The following is a 16,928-nucleotide window of genomic DNA, read 5'->3' as shown; positions in this document are numbered from 1 at the left end:
CTAAATTTAATAAGTTTAATCCAAATAAATTTTACCTCATTTTGGGGGATAAAGGAGGGGGTGGAATTTTTCAATGTGCAGCACAGACAAAATGCTTTTGGTTGACTTTTCTCTCTTCCTTTTAGTTGTTGTAGTGTCAGAATAGATACAATTTTAACCACTTCTTCCTTAAACTCATGACAGAGAAACTGAGATTTTTTTACTACCCATCTCTTCTTTTTGCTTCTTACCCTGAGGTTTATTATAAGTATGATCTTGAGCTGGGGCTTGTTGCTGGAAGTCCATGGAAAGGGTCTTGCTGGAATTTCGGACCCAGTCAAAATGATCCCCACTGTGTGCTTCAAACCAACCACAGCTGTCTATTTCAAAGTCACATGTGGGAGCTGAAAAAGAAACACATATTTCATCCTGTGTTTCTCTCTGTATATATTGGTCAAGTTTTCAGTAGATGTAATTGATTTCTGGAGCTCCCTTTCCATTTGGAAATCAAAGTTTTCTTATACATTAGCAAGTCTCCGCTACCCCAATAACAAATGAGATAGTATTTGCAAAACACAAACAAACAACAAAACAATTAGCACAGTGCCTGACAGGTAGTAGGGGCTATGTAAATGTTTATTTCCTTCCCCTCCTCTTCCCTAATATCTTCCAGAATCTCTCATCCAAGAAGCAATGAAGACAACTTGCTCTTGCTGTCCAGGCTATTTAGACATAGGAAATGGGATAATCTTGGATACTATCAAATATTATGTGGGATATCAGCCTGAGTAGATACTTCAAATTATTTCTCCTTTTTTTTTCTTTTTGTTTCGTGAGGCAATTGGGGTTAAGTGACTTGCCCAGGATCACACAGCTAGTAAGTGTTAAGTATCTGAGCCAGATTTGAACTCAGGTACACCTGACTCCAGGGCTGGTGCTCTATCCACTGCACCACCTAGCTGCCTCAAATTATTTCTCCTTAATAATTAACATCTTTATACCACTTTATATTTTTGGAGGCATTTTACATCTATTAACCTATATGAGACTCTTAACAACCCTATGATGCAGCTACTACACGTATCATTTCATGAATTATAAAATGGAACTGTAATGATTGGAATGACGCCACCTGCTGGAGACTTACTGTAGAAGAGTTCCGCCCATGAAGCAAAGGTCTTTGAGGGCAAGACCAGGAGTCTTTTCTTTGGAAAAAGAAGTGACGCAGGCTAGTGGGAGGAGGAAGGAAGAGACTGGTGCTCGCTCTCGCTCTCTTTCCTTTGGACTCTGGTGGAGAGCGGGGCTAGAAATGCGCTCTCCCTTTAATAGATAGATGAATGTAGGCCTTTCTCTCTCTCTTTACCAAATTCTTATTCTCCTTAATAAATGCTTAAAAGTCTAACTCTTGCTAAAGCTTATAATTTATTGGCGACCACTCACTAGATATTTTAGATGGTTTAGCTAGAATTTTAGCCCTTAACAGATGGCTGACCATGAAGAGGAAAGCTAAACCTCAGTCTTCTTCTGATCTTCTGGTTGGGTAAGAAATTTCCCCTACCCTCTCCCTTTAACTGCTAAGTACTGGCATACTGGCTGTGTTTTCCTTTAAATTTTTTCAAATGGGCCTTTTAAACTCCCTAATTACCCTATTTTTCATTTTAGTCTGTTTAACCAGAAAAATGGGAGATAAGATCATGTTAATGCTTTGTTTTTGTGGATTTTCTATTTTTCTTTTTATTTTTGTTAAAAGAGCCAGCAACTTACTCACACAAGGAAATATCTCTCCCTCTCCCAACCATGCTTTTTCAGAGAAACCTGAAGAGATTCCTGCTGCTTTTCCCAGTTTCTAACACTAATTGTTGCTTAAATTTTGCATTCCTGGAGGCAATGACCCACCCTCTAGGAGCTTTTAATCCCCTAGCACCTCAAGGCAAAGTGGGGGAAGAGGAATCCAGGCCTGAGTTCAAAATCAAGTCTGATTCAAATTGCTCTGGTCCCTCCCCTCCTCTCCAGACCCCACCCTCTACTCCTCCCATGGCCAAGCCCATTGCTTCCCCTGCCTGGGAAGTCCAGAGATCTGATGCGCATGCTCAACTTTCTGTAACTACATTTGCAGCTTCAGGCTTAGTCCTTCCCCAGCCTGGCTGTGCTTCTGAGACAACCTTAGAAAACCCTTTAAATTCTAGATATACTCATTTTGTTCATAATTTTGCTAACCTGCTTTTGTCTTTAATTAGTAATCTTATAAAGCATTTGTATGGTGAAAAGACTGACAGACAATATAGAGGGGGGATTAAAGAAGAAAAACTCAAGCTGAATAAGAATGACAATCATCAACATAGTCCAAGACTCCGCTTCTTTTGCCATGGAAGGGTATATATTGTACAGAAATGTAGAAGTAATCAGCAAGGTATTGATATGAGTATTAGGGATTTTAGATATCGGAATCAAAAGTGTTCTGAATTCACTCAGAGTAATAGTATCAGTTCAGAGGTTACATAGGATTTCTATGCTATTATATATACATTTTGAAATTAATGGTATGGGTTTATTTTCATAGAGATTTTCATGCTTTTGAGATTGTGTCTTATACTTAGTTTCTAAAACAAGGAGAATATTTGTAAAAGCTTTTTATAGTCATGTGATCAAGTTTATATTTTATAAGACTCTTATTAATATTAAATTCATATTCATTTAGATTTCCTTAGTTTTAATTTCATTGTCTTTTATTATTCCACGTGTATTTTCTTCTATTCATTCATCTATCTAATTTTGAAACATGGTTTTGATTTCATAATACAATATTAATTCTAGGAGTATTGTGCTCCCATATTCTGAGTTGTTTGTTTTTTTTATTTTTTTTTCTCAACTGATTATTTGATCAAACTCTTTAAAGCATCTCCCTGGCAAATTGGTTGCCATGGCAAGTGTAAAGAAGTATTATTTTTGATAAGCATATTTCCCCCCCCCAAAAAAAGAGGGGAACATTTGTAAAAGTTTTCTTTTTTCAAAAAAAAGTTTTCTTTGAGATTGTGTTGTGCTTTAACTTGTATTTAAATATTTCGATTTTTCACAAAAGTAATTGTATACTAAGTAAAAAAAAAGATATTATTTGAAATTGTTGCATAATTATATATTGTGTTCTGAGTCAAGATGTATTCACATTTTTTGCAATCATTTATTGTCCTCAATTTTTAAATCCATATGAGACTTGGATTATGGGAACTTATCATTTAAGACATTAATTGCCTTTATTCTGAGTTATCAGATGCCAGTTGGCCAAGATGCCATCCAATCACAAGAGGAATACATGCAAGAGCAGACACTGAACTGTCACATGAGGGGAGACATGCATGAAGTCAAGGTATGGCCGAGGGAACGGCTTTTGACAAATGTTGAGGTTGGATTCTCTTGGTTTAATATTTTTTTCTATTTTTCCCCACAATATTGTACAGATGGCTGGAAGTATTCATCCCACCCATCTCATTTCTACACCTGGATTCTATGCTCCCTCCTATATGCCTGATGCCATGGACATCTCAATCCCATGCATCTGATTAAGTCTGACTCAGTTTCTTCCAATATGTTCGGTGGCATGGTCATATATTCCATCCACCTATTTTAAGCCTGGCATACTGTATGGGCAGTACATATTGCTCAAGTGTGGGAATGCTCATATCCCATCATTTCTCTGTTTTATGGTAACCCCCATAATTATCTCAGGTGTCATGATAAATACAGTGTTGAATTTGGCCTTGACACCTGTTACCAATTACATTAGATTTTTAAATTTCTCATAATGGCATGAGGATAATTAGGCAGATGGTGCAAAAAGTGATGAGACAAAGATAAAAATTATTTTTAAAAATTAATATTGCAGCAATTGTCTTCTCAATTACCCTCCATAAGGGGGGACTATAGTAATATTATAATTTTAAAGAACGTTTCAATTTTTGTTTTATTATATGTTTCATGTGTAACAACCAAGATTCTGAATTCCCTTAGACATGTTTTTGAGAACTTTCATTGTTTGATTTGATTATTGACAAAGCTATTTTAAAGTTGTGTTAAGCTCAATTTTGTAGGAAGTTTTCCTGGCTGATTACCAGCATCCACACATCAACCCCTGAAAAGACTTCCATTCCACGACTACACCTAGAGGACATCTGAAAAAAGGCTTTCAGAGACTTTAAATGAACAGTTTTGTTTTGTTGTTGTTGTTTTTTTCTCTTTTCTCTTTCTGTTATAATATACACCATCTGTAACATGTACTCTCTGCAGAGGCCCTCCCTTTGCAAGACCAATGTCAAAGCGTCGGTTCATGAGGATAAAAAATCGCCCCTCTGGACAAAACTTTCCTCTCTTCCTTTTCTATATTGATATTATCATATTGTTACTTAGCATAGGTTATTATATTCTGTTATATTTGACTGTTTCATCAAGGAAACGTACCGTTTCTTGAGGAAACAAAGCGGGGAACTGTAACGATTGGAATGACGCCACCTGCTGGAGACTTACTGTAGAAGAGTTCCGCCCATGAAGCAAAGGTCTTTGAGGGCAAGACCAGGAGTCTTTTCTTTGGAAAAAGAAGTGACGCGGGCTAGTGGGAGGAGGAAGGAAGAGACTGGCGCTCGCTCTCGCTCTCTTTCCTTTGGACTCTGGTGGAGAGCGGAGCTAGAAATGTGCTCTCCTTTTAATAGATAGGAATCTAGGCCTTTCTCTCTCTCTTTACCAAATTCTTATTCTCCTTAATAAATGCTTAAAAGTCTAACTCTTGCTAAAGCTTATAATTTATTGGCGACCACTCACTAGATATTTTAGATGGTTTAGCTAGAATTTTAGCCCTTAACAGAACTAAAAACGTTAAACCTAAGAATCATCAGCAGAGAAATAATAATTTAATCCATGGGAAACAATAAGATCAGCAAGTGAAACAGTCAAAAGGTAAAGGAGAAGAGGGCCCTGGACAGAGACCTGGGGGGACTTCCACAGTCAATGGGCTTGACCTGTGTGAAGATTCAGCAAAGGCAGCAGTGAGACAAGTAGGAGAAGTACAAGGAAAGAAAAATTGTCATGAAAATCTAGAAAGAAGAGAATATCAAGTATACGAGAGTGATTGAGAGTATCAAATAGAGAGATCCACAAGAAGGATGAGGAAGAAATAAGGTCATTCAATTTTGTAATTAAGAGATCAGTGGAAACTTTGTAAAGAACAGGTTTCAGTCAAATGATGAGGTTAGAGGTCAGAAAGCTTAAGAAGAGAGTGAGAGCAAAGGAAGTAAGGACACTGAATGCAGATTGCCCTCTTTCAAGGAGTTGAGCCACAAAAGGAAGTAGAGATATGGCATGTGGGACAATAGCTAGCACAATAAATTTTAGCAAGTGAGACTTCGTTGAGAATGGGGAAAACATGACTATGTTTGGAGGCAGTAGCAAAGTTGCAAATAGAAAGGGAGAAATTGAAGCTAACTGGGAAAATGGACACAAGAGAAGGGGAAACTGCAAGAGAAGATGGGAGGGAAGGTAATACCTGGGCACATAGATGGCCCTTGCCTTGTCAAGGAGTAGGGCCATTTTTTTATGTGAGATGAGTCATAGTGATCAAAGGACATAGTAACAAATGGCATCTGACTGAAGTGAAATGAGAAGAAAGAAAGAAGAGGGAACTCTCTGAGAATGGCCTCAATTTTTTTTCATGGAAATATGAGGCAACGTCCTCAATTGAGAGGACAGTGGGGACATGAGAGCCAGGGGAGTTTTGAAGAGGGATGAAAATGTTCGGAAATGCTGTTGTGGTAAATGAGGTAGTGAGTCAATTAGGAAGAAATAAAAGGATTGCCTTGTGGGAGTGAGGCCCCAATTGAGGTTATGTAACAAATTTATAGTAGACCCAATGAGCATAGTTTCATGATTTTGACCAGCCTAGTTGAGTAGCTCATAAGAGTGAAGGCACTCATAAGTCCACTGAAATATTCAAATATAATATCATCTATCAATATGCCATATTTATTTGTATGCATTATCACCCTGAATGCAAGCTCCCTAAATATAGTTTAGTACCTTATACACAATAGGCATAAATAAATGCCCACTTAATGAATCATTCGATAGGTCCAATCAATCAATTGCCTTTGGTCATAGGTCTTAGGTGCCTGGCACATTGCAGCTATTTAAAAAATACTTCTTAACTGACTGTATAGCACTATAGATGTAGAATGATTGGACTGAATAAGTATTAACCCCAAGACATGTCCTTTAAAGTTTTTTTGTTTTTTTTTTTAAGTACTCATTCATCTCAATATTGCGGCTTTCTGTTAATAGTGTGCAGAGAGGGGCATGGAGCAAGATGAGATAAAGGTTAAGTTATAGTCAGTTCCTCAAAAGACATTTTGTATAGAGTGGAATGATCACTGGACTTACATCCAAAAGTTCTTCCACTAAGTAGCCAAATGACTATAATTAAATCACAGTGAACCTATCTGAGCTTTAGTTTTCTCATTTGTAAAATGGTTATAGTACTATTTCCACTTCTTACCTCATGATGTTATGACACAAGGCCTCTCTAAACTGTAAGGTCATGCAGAAATGTAAACTTTTATGGCAATTTTTAAAATTTAGATTGAAGGAAATTTCCAAGGTGGTATTCCATGAATTTCTGATTTTCTCCTTTTCTTTTTTTCTTTCAGTTTTCAATCTTGGATGTTTTTAAAGCATAATCTATCTAGTGTGTGGTTTAGGGACTGGATTTATGATTCCATTCTTAAGGTAACTGAGCTGTCATCAACTCAATATTAATCTATTGTTCATCAAAGAGTAGCTTCTAGCTAAGCATACTTCCTAAAATCTATAACATGCATACAGAATATATATATGGAGGTATGTATTGTATGTATGTATATATATATGTGTGTGTGTGTGTGTGTGTGTGTGCATGTGAATATATATATATATATATATATATATATATATATATTTGTGATAAATCAAAAATAACCAAGAAATATAGCAAAGAATCAGAGTGAAAGACTCAAAAGCTGTAAACAATATATGGAAGTCATTAATATTGAACATGCCAAAAGAGATATACCTCTGTATGATCCCCAAAATGTTTAGATCAAATGATAAACAATGAAAGGATTCCCAAGAGGTAGAAAGTCAACTAAAATATTCATAATGTTCAGGAGATAGAACCCATCTAAGAAATTAAGGAGGCATTGAAGAATAATGTAGGAACTCTTCGCATTTTCAGGGAAAAACAACTTCTACTTTAGGGGATTTGGGGAAAACATGCCAGAAACAATGATTGATTTACCATGGGGAAAAAATTAAAGAAATTCTAAAACAGATGGTTATATCAAGAAGAGAAAAATATTCTCTAAAAAAGAATTTCAACTAAGTGGGGATGTGTCAAATCCTGTGTGATTGATGCTAAATTTAAAAGAAAGAAAATCTGATACTTGCACTTCGATTATAGAGTAGAGGATTCATTTAGCTGTACCAAGGACTTGCACCTAAAAAGCATCAAGAACTTGGACATTTAATGCATTCAGTTGATTTTCTATAAAATTTACCTTTTTCAGATAATTACTTTCTGCTTAATCCAAAATCAAGGAGTGGAAAATATAGCAACCACGAGGAAGATTAACTCTACAATGCTGAATTTTCATGTAAGAGTTTTTATGATATTTTATATTGGAAAAGGACTTTATAATCAATTTGTTCATTTTCTTCATGACAATATTCAGCTGTGATGTTGTTGTCACCTGGATGACCTAACATTGATTGAGTAATTCATGTATAACACTGTGAGCTTTTATTGCATACAGTTTATATAAGATGTTAAAAAACATTTTCTTAATCTTAAGGAACTCACATTGAAGAGAACAAAAAAACTTACTTGGAAGAGAGCAAATAAAACAATAAAGTCCTAAGTTGGCCACACATCCATACAATCTGTCAACAACGGAGGCTTTCACATTTAAGTGACAGGTCTACTGGTTTCCTTCCTTGGTTTTTTGTTAGATCTGTCACTTCCTCCATGTGGACAGTCCCTCCAAGGGTATGGTTCATAGCACAGTTGCTGTTGCCCTTGTTCTCCCATAAAATACTCTGCCAAGAGCCCACCCAATGTGCTGAGGTCATTTATCTATATTTCTTGACTTTGTTAAAGTACCCATGGAATGCATGAATTTTCCAGGAATGTATCCCTTGCTTTCACTCCATGTTCTTCCCTACCTCATGTTCTGACCATACATTATTTCTCTGCTATCAGCTATAATACTTATTCTAAGCAATTTTACATTGGTGGCATTCTGCAGGTTACTCATATTCATCTTACATTTGGGAATTTCTTCAGTGCTTTTAAGGAACCCAAGTTTCTCTTTGAAACAAGGCACCCTCTTTTTTTATCTTTTTAGCAATAATCCTTGCCTGGATATATTTATAGAGTTGGTACATTGAATATCATAGTCTTGAAATACTTCAAATTTCAGATTATCTGGTTTATTAAAGTGAGCAATATAGAAATACAAATGATTAGTGAAAATATTTTTACAAGTCACTTCAACTCTCAATGCTGCAGGCACTGAGCTAGAACTACAAAATTCAGTGCAAATACCATTCCACATCCTCATTGAGATACCTATAATAGGGAATACACAACTTGGGGGTAATAATAATAAAAAGAAAATAATAAATACAAAATAGGTTGAGCTACATTGGTCATTCTGAATTTGTGGCTAGATTTTCATCTAGAGCTCTTGTACTAATGGAAGGAAAAAAAGAAGGAAGGAAGGAAGGAAGGAAGGAAGGAAGGAAGGAAGGAAGGAAGGAAGGAAGGAAGGAAGGAAGCAAGGAAGGAAGGAAGGAAGGAAGGAAGGAAGGAAGGAAGGAAGGAAGGAAGGAAGGAAGGAAGGAAGGAAGGAAGGAAGGAAGGAATCAGAGGTTCTCTTCTGCTAAGGGCAATGGCAATGAAAGAAAAAGGAGCATCCATTGTCCTCGAGGACATTGGAGTGGGGGAATGAGGGTTATACAACACAGACACAGGTAAGTTAAGATAAGGTGTTTTGATGAAGAAGCAAGCATTAATAACTGGAGGAAATAAAAAATGAGAAGGAGATATTAGATCTAAGGCATGAAAGAAAAAGGGATGTAAAAAGAAGAGGTAAAGAAGTTACAATCCACTCTCCCTTTATTCTATTGCTTTTCATTTTAAAGCAATCACTGGCTTTGTCTTACTGGGGTGAGAGTAGAGAACAGTGTAGCACAGGCTGTGCCTGTACAGCCTGTGTTCCAGCAAGCTAGCAGCACGCCTTGGGAATAACTAAATCTGCCATGGCAGATTCTGGAGCTCTCAGCCTGCAGATGTTAAGGGAGTCAAAAGGATATTACAGAGGAACTTTGCTGACTGAGGGTGCAGGACTCTGTTGCATTGCCCATATGCAGTTCTCAGTCAAAGTTCCAGGTTAGCACAATAGAGCATGTAACTACACAGGAGGGGAAGAAAAGAGTGCTTGTGAGTGCTCACAAATCAGAGCACAGGCAGGAAGAGCAATAACCACACCTCTCTTTAGATCACACCACCTTGAAGAACTGAAAACTTATAGGCCCCCAGAACTAGCTCTGAAAACAGCAGCATAAAAATACTAAAGCTTAATACAGTGCCCTCTCTACCCTTAGAGTGGATTCCAACTTTAACATAAAATTAAAATTGAAGAAATCTACTGGAAAATGAGCAAACACCAAAAAAAAAAAAATTGGAACCTCACCATAGAAAGTTACTATGGAAATAGGGAAGATTGAAATACAAACTCAGAATAAGATCATTAAATCAAAGCAGCTACATGCAAAGCCCTAAAGGAAAATATGAAATTCTCTCAAGCCCTGGAAATGCTCAAAAATGATTTTAAAAATCAAATAATAATGAAGGAAGAAAAATTGGGGAAATGAAAGTAATGGAAGAAATCATGGGCGAAAAGAGCCAACAGCTTGGTAAAATAGCCACAAAAATACTGAATCAAATACCACCTTAAAAATTGAATAGGCCAAATGGTTAAAAAAGAGACACATAAATCCACTGAAAAAAGAACCCCTTAAAAAACAGAATTGGCCAAATGGAAAAGATGTACAAAATTTCACAGAAGAGAACTCCTTTAAAGTAGAATTGGTGAAGTGGGAAAGAAAATAAAAAAGCTTGCCAAAGAAAATTATTCTTAAAAATTAGAATTGGACAAGTGGAAGCTAATGTCTTCATGAGACATCAGAAACAACACAACAAAATAGAAAGAAGAAAAAAATAGAAGAAAAGATTAAATATCTCATTGGAAAACTGACCTGGAAAAAAATCAAGGAGAGATAATTTGAGAATTATTGGACTAATTATAAAAAAGAGCCTAGATATCATATTTTAAGAAATTACCAAGGAAAAGTGCCCTGTAATTCTAGAACCAGAGTATAAACTATACATCAAAAGAATCAACTGATTATCTCTTGGAAAATATCCCAAAATTAAAACTCCCAAATATATTATAGCCAAATTCCATAGCTCCTGGGTCAAAGAGAAAATACTACAAGCATCCAGAAAGAAATAATTCAAATATCCAAACATAGTAAGGATAACACAAAATATAACACCTTCCATAGCAAAAGACTGGAGGGCTTGGAATATGATATTCTAGAGTGTAAAGGAACTAAGATTACAACCAAGAATCACCAACTCAGTGAAACTAAGTATAATCATTCAGGTGAGAACATGGTAGAAGACCTTCATACATTCCTGATGAAAACACCAAAGGTAAATAGATTCAAAAAATAAGACTCAAGAGAAGCATAAAAAGGCAAACAGGAAAGAGAAATCATAAGGAATTCAATAAAGTTAAACTATTTACATTCCTACAAAGTAAAATGATATTTGTAACGCAGAACTTTTTTATTATTTCAACAATTAGGAGTGTACATAGACAAGAAGACATGGGTGTGAGTTCACTATGATGAGATAATTTTTAAAAATGAGATTAAGAGTAAGAAAAGGGATGCATTGGGAAAAGGTAGAAGGGAAAGATAGAATTATGTAAATTATCTCACATAAAAGAGGCACAAAAGAGCTTTTACAATTGAGAGGAAGATTGGCAACGGGGGGGGGGGCGCAATGTTGGGCAACACTTGAATATTATTCTCATTACAACTGGCTCAAAGAAGGAATAAGATACACACTCAGGGCCAGCTAGTTGGCTCAGTGGATAAACCACCGGTCCTGGATTCAGGAGGACTTGAGTTCAAATCTGGCCTCAGACACTTAAAACTTACTAGCTGCGTGACTCTGGGGAAGTTACTTAACCCTCATTGCCCCCCTCCAAAAAAAAAAAAAAAAGATACACACTCAGTTGGAGATAGAAACTTATCTTGCCCTACAGGGAAGTCGGTGTGGATGTTGGTAAGAAAGGGGGGAAGTAGTAGAAGGGTGAATGGAATCGGGGAAGTAGTGATCAAAAGCAAACCACTTTTGAGGAAGGACAGGGTGAAAGGAATGAGAGAAGGATAAATGAGTAAAAAACAGAATGGAGGGAAATATACAATTAATAATCGTATCTTTGAATATGAATGGGATAAACTCACCCATAAAACAGAAGTGAATAGCAGAGTGGATTAAAAACCAGAATGCTTTAATGTGTTGTTTACAAGAAACATACAAGAAACAGAAAGACACAGAGTAAAAATAACGGGCTGGGGCACAATGTATTATGCTTTAGCTCAAGAAAAAAAAAAAAGAAAAAGGAATGGTATAAATCATGATTTCAGACAAAGCAAAAGCAAAACCAGATCCAATTAAAAGAGAAAAGCAGGAAAAACATTTTTCCAAAAGGTACCTTAAATAATAAAGTAACATCCATACTAAACATGTATGCACCAAATGGGATAGCATCTAAATTCTTTTTTATTTGTTTGTTTCTTTGTTTTGGCAGGGCAATGAGGGTTAAATGACTTGCCCAGGGTCACACAGCTAATAAGTGTCAAGTGTCTGAGGCCAGATTTGAACTCAGGTCCTCCTGAATCCAGGGCTGTTGCTTTATCCACTGTGCCACCTAAGCTGCCCCATAGCATCTAAATTTTTAAAGGAAAAGTTAAATGAATTTCAGGAGGAAATAGATAGTAAAATTATACTAATGGGGCTCCTCAACTTTCCCTTCTCAGAACCAGATATTTAACAAGAAAATAAAAAAGAAAGAAGTTCAGGTCAATGGAATTTTAGACAAGTTAGATATGATATACCACTGGAGAAAATTGATTTGGAATAGAAAGGAATGAACCTTTTTTGTCAATGGTACATGGACTCTACACAAAGAATGACAATGTATTAAGACATAAAAATCACACAACCAAATGCATAAAAGCAGAAATATTAAATATATCCTTTTTAGATCATAATGTAATAAAATTACATTAAATAGTCATCAAAATGGATTAAAAATTAACTGGAGGGCAGCTAGGTGGTGCAGTGGATAAAGCACCCCGGCCCTGGATTCAGGAGGACCTGAGTTCAAATCTGGCCTCAGATACTTGACACATACTAGCTGTGTGACCCTGGGCAAGTCACTTAACCCCCATTGCCCCACAAAGAAAAAAAAATTAACTGGAAACTAAATAATCTAATCCTAAGGAATGAGTGTGTCATAGAAACAATAATCTCATTAAAGAAAATGACAACAATGAGACACTATACCAAACTTAATGGGATGGATCCAAAGAAGTTCCTATGGGAAATTTTATATCTCTAAACACCTACATCAATAAAATGGAGAAAGAACAGATCAGTGAATCGGGCATGCAACTAACAAAAATGAGGAAAAGAACAAATTTAAAATCTCTAATTAAACACCAAATTAGAAATCCTGAAAATAAAAGGGGAGATTGATAAAACTGAAAATAAGAGAACCATTAAACTAATAAATGAAATTAGGAGCTGGTTTTATGGAAAAAAATAAGTAAAATAGATAAACTATTAGTTAATTTTATTTTAAAAAGAAGAAAACCAAATTACCAGTATTAAAAATGAAAAGGGTGAATTCACCACCAAGGAAGTTCAAATTAAAGCAATTATTAGGAGCTATTTTGCCCAATTACATGCCAAAAAATCTTGCAATCTAACTGAAATGGGTAAATATGTACAAAAATATAGATTTATTACATTAACAAAAGAGACAATAGAATATTTAAATAACCCTGTCTTTGAAAAATAAATTGAATAAGTCATCAATGGGCTTTCTAAGAAAAAAATCACTAGGACCAGATGGATTTATAAGGGAATTATTTCAAACATTTAAAGAAAGATTCATTCCAATATTATATAAACTATTTAGGGAAATAGTCAAAGAAGGAATCCTACCCATTTCCTTTATGACAAATATATGGGGCTGAAACCTAAACCAGGAAGAGTAAAAACTGAGAAAGAAAACTTCAGATGAATTTCCCTAATGACCTACATTTAAATAAAATATTGTAAAGGACATTACAGCCATATATCACAAAGATCATACAATATGGCAAGGTGGGATTTATACTAGGAATGCAGGACTGATTCAATGTTAGGATATGAACAGGTAGTTTTCTGATGAAGAAATCAAAGCTATCTATTGCTGTATGAAAAACTGCTCTAAATCACTATTGATTAGAAAAATGCAAATTAAAACAACTCTGAGGTACCACCTCACCTCTATCAGATTGGCTAATACGACAAAAAAGGACAATAATACATGTTGGAGAAGCCCTGGAAAAAATTGGAACACTAATGCCTTGTTGGTGGAGCTGTGAACTGATCTAACCATTCTAGAGAGCAATTTGGAATTATGCCCAAAGGGCTATAAAGCTGTGCATACCTTTTGACCCAGCAATACCACTTTTGGGTCTGTTTCCCAAAGAGATCATAAAAAAGGGAAAAGGACCCACATGTACAAAAATATTTATAGCTGCTCTTTTTGTGGTGGCAAGGAATTGGAAATTGAGGGGTTGCCCATCAATTGGGGAATGGCTGAACAAGTTGTGGTATATGAATGTAATGGAATTCTATTGTATTGTAAGAAACGATGAGCAGGAGGAGTTCAGAGAAACCTGGAAGGGACTTGCCTGAACTGATGATGAGTGAGATGAGCAGAACCAGAAGAACAAAATACTCATCCCTATTAAAAATACTAAGAAAAAATATTAGAAAGAACGGGAATAAATGGAGCTTTCCTTAAAATGATAAGTCATATCCATCCAAAGCCAAAAGCTTGCCTTCTCAGGAAGGGTAAATGTTAGCAAGGGAAAGAATTTGAAACTAAAAATTTTTAAAAACTAGTTAAAATTTTTGCATAAAATTGAAAAAAATGAGATGATATTTAAAGTGGAAAAATAAAGGAATCACAAAAAAGAGGCTGTCTGGTCTCATGGCACACATCTGTAATCCCAACTACTGGGGAAACATGAATGACTCAAGATTGGGAATTCTGAGTTATAGTGGACAAAGTGCATTGGCTTTTCGCACTAAGTTTTGTACTAACATGATGAGTTGTCGGGGGCAGAGGGAGGTGAGCACTAGGCTGCCTATGTAGGAGTGAATTATCCTAGGTCAGTAATAGAACAAATCAAAGCTACCATGAAACTTTGATTGAAAACAGACCTGTGGATAGCCCCAGTCCTTTCAGAGTGGGCAAGGTAGAGAGACCAATTTTTTATTTTAAAAAGATGTGTAAGGAAGGGAGCAGGGGGGATGTCATCTCCTTTCACCCTATCAGACAGTATCTCATGTGAGAGCAGCATCATGATAAGAAAGATTCTTGGGATATCGGATATCATTTCCCTATGGGAATGTAAGTGGGATCCTGTCATCATTTAACAAAAGGCCCTAATGGATGCACCATCCACTGTCTTTGCATATATGAACTGGCTGGTGTCTATGAAGTTTTTCTTGAGATTTCTTAAAGTAGGAGAATTTTAAATATGATGTTCTTTTAAGGGACTGGTGATTAAACAAAAACTGTTTGCACTATTATTTTTAAAGGTGATTTGAGGAAGAAACAGAACATGGATCATGATTTTTAAAAATCTAAGGAGCAAGCTGAATGGGGATGGAAGTGGGGAAAAGTACAATAAAACCACATATACCCAAGGCCTCAATATGAAATTACTCTGCAAATAGTTCATACACTGCCTTTTTCAAGGCTTTCTTTTTCAGTCGAATGACTTTCCTCAAGAATACTGATGCCTCAAACGACAACAGGCTTATTGCCTTTTCAAGTTTCCTTTTATGATTAGCAGAATGTATGGGGGGCTGGGATTCACTGAAGTCTATTCCCTTTGAAAATAGAAATTAAACATTCTAAAAATTCCCATTTTAATGCAAAATCACAGTTGAATTTGAAGGAAAAAACGTTTCAACTTCTACATGCTCATATCATCTATACAAGAAATTTGCATTCTAAGCCTCCCTCTTTATGTCCCACTCCCCAGATCTGTAGAACAGAGAAAGGAGACCTTCAAAATATACTGAAAAGATGAGCTAGAAGTTTCTAAAGCCACTTACTTAAAGTAATAAAGGAGTCAGAGCTAAGAGAAGACTATAAACAGTGTGACCTATTCTCATTCCTACATTATCGATCGAAGCTAGAGAAAGTCACAAAACCCTGCTGACTAGGTTCACTCCTGATTTATGTAACATCATCTCAAATGGATCTCTTCACTGCAGCAATGACATCCTTTCAAATGTCCCTAATCACTTCACTCTCCCACTGATGACAGTGACTTCCATTATTTTTCATCCAGGCTTGTCTTCCATGGCATCCTTCCCTTGTACCCTTTTACTTTGGTTCATACATCTGGGGGTGAGGGGAGGGAATAATACCATTCACTGAGAGCTCCCATTTCCTCCCTTTCTCATCATCTCACATTACTCAGATGGATTCCCCTACTATATTTTTCTCCACCCCATCTCACAAGGAGAGATGGTAATTCTTTTTGCCATACCAAACCCCTCTACATGTATCTTTGAGCACATCCCTTCCTGTTTTCTCCATAAAAATGCCTTTTCTATCATCGCAATTTACTCTCTAATCTTTGATCTCTTCCAATCTTCCAGCTCTTCTTCTGCCAACAAACATGCCCATATCTTCCCCATGCTTAAAGGGGAAAACAATCATTATATGATGCTACCATTCTCACTATCTAGTATATCATATCATTTCTTTCTCTGCTAAAGTTTTTGAGAAGGCACTGTACACTAATTCCTTCTACTTTCTCTGCTCTCATATGTATATAATTTATAAACATTCTGCAATCTGGTTTCCAACCTCTTTAATCAACTGAAATTACTCTGGCCAAAATCACCAGTGATCTCTTAATTGCAAAATCTGATGGCCTTTTCTCAATCGTCATCCTTCTCAATCTCTCTGCAGGCATTACCATTTGGCCTCTTCTGGATACTCTTACCTCTTTCAGTTTTCCTCAATCCTATGTGACTCTTCAGTCCTCTTGCTGGATTTTTATCTAAAAGTATTTGTGGTGAGGGCAGGTAGGTGGTGCAGTGGATAAAGCACCTGCCCTGGATTCAGGAGGACCTGAGTTCAAATCCAGCCTCAGACACTTGACACTTACTAGTTGTGTGACCCTGGGAAAGTCACTTAACCCCCATTGCCCAACCAAAAAAAAAAAAAAGGAAAAAGAAAAGTATTTGTGGCATGGCTAGCTAGGAATTTGTAGTAGCAGTAGTGGTAGTAATAGAATTTATATAACACCTACTATATGCCTGGTACTATGCTGAGCATTTTATGAATATTTCATTTGGTCCTCAACAATCTGTGAGAGAGATGTTGCATTATTCTCATTTTGTAGTTGATAAAACTGAAGAAGACAGAAGTCAAATGACTTGTCTGGGGTCACAGTCATACTCTAATATTTATACTGGATCTCAGATATATAAA

At 36.2% G+C, this 16,928-nt stretch overlaps 1 protein-coding gene across 1 annotated transcript in view; it reads right to left on the bottom strand.

The window, feature by feature from the left end:
- Window positions 1-16,928, bottom strand: part of MALRD1 (MAM and LDL receptor class A domain containing 1) — a 910,872-nt gene that overhangs the window by 699,923 nt on the left and 194,021 nt on the right. The window contains 1 exon segment of the mRNA XM_043967510.1: window positions 231-383. Within this exon segment, the coding sequence (XP_043823445.1) occupies window positions 231-383 (153 nt within the window).

The sequence above is a fragment of the Dromiciops gliroides genome, chromosome 5 (genome assembly GCF_019393635.1).
Source record: "Dromiciops gliroides isolate mDroGli1 chromosome 5, mDroGli1.pri, whole genome shotgun sequence".
Taxonomy (NCBI): domain Eukaryota; kingdom Metazoa; phylum Chordata; class Mammalia; order Microbiotheria; family Microbiotheriidae; genus Dromiciops; species Dromiciops gliroides.
This window is presented reverse-complemented; position numbering and strand designations above follow the sequence as displayed.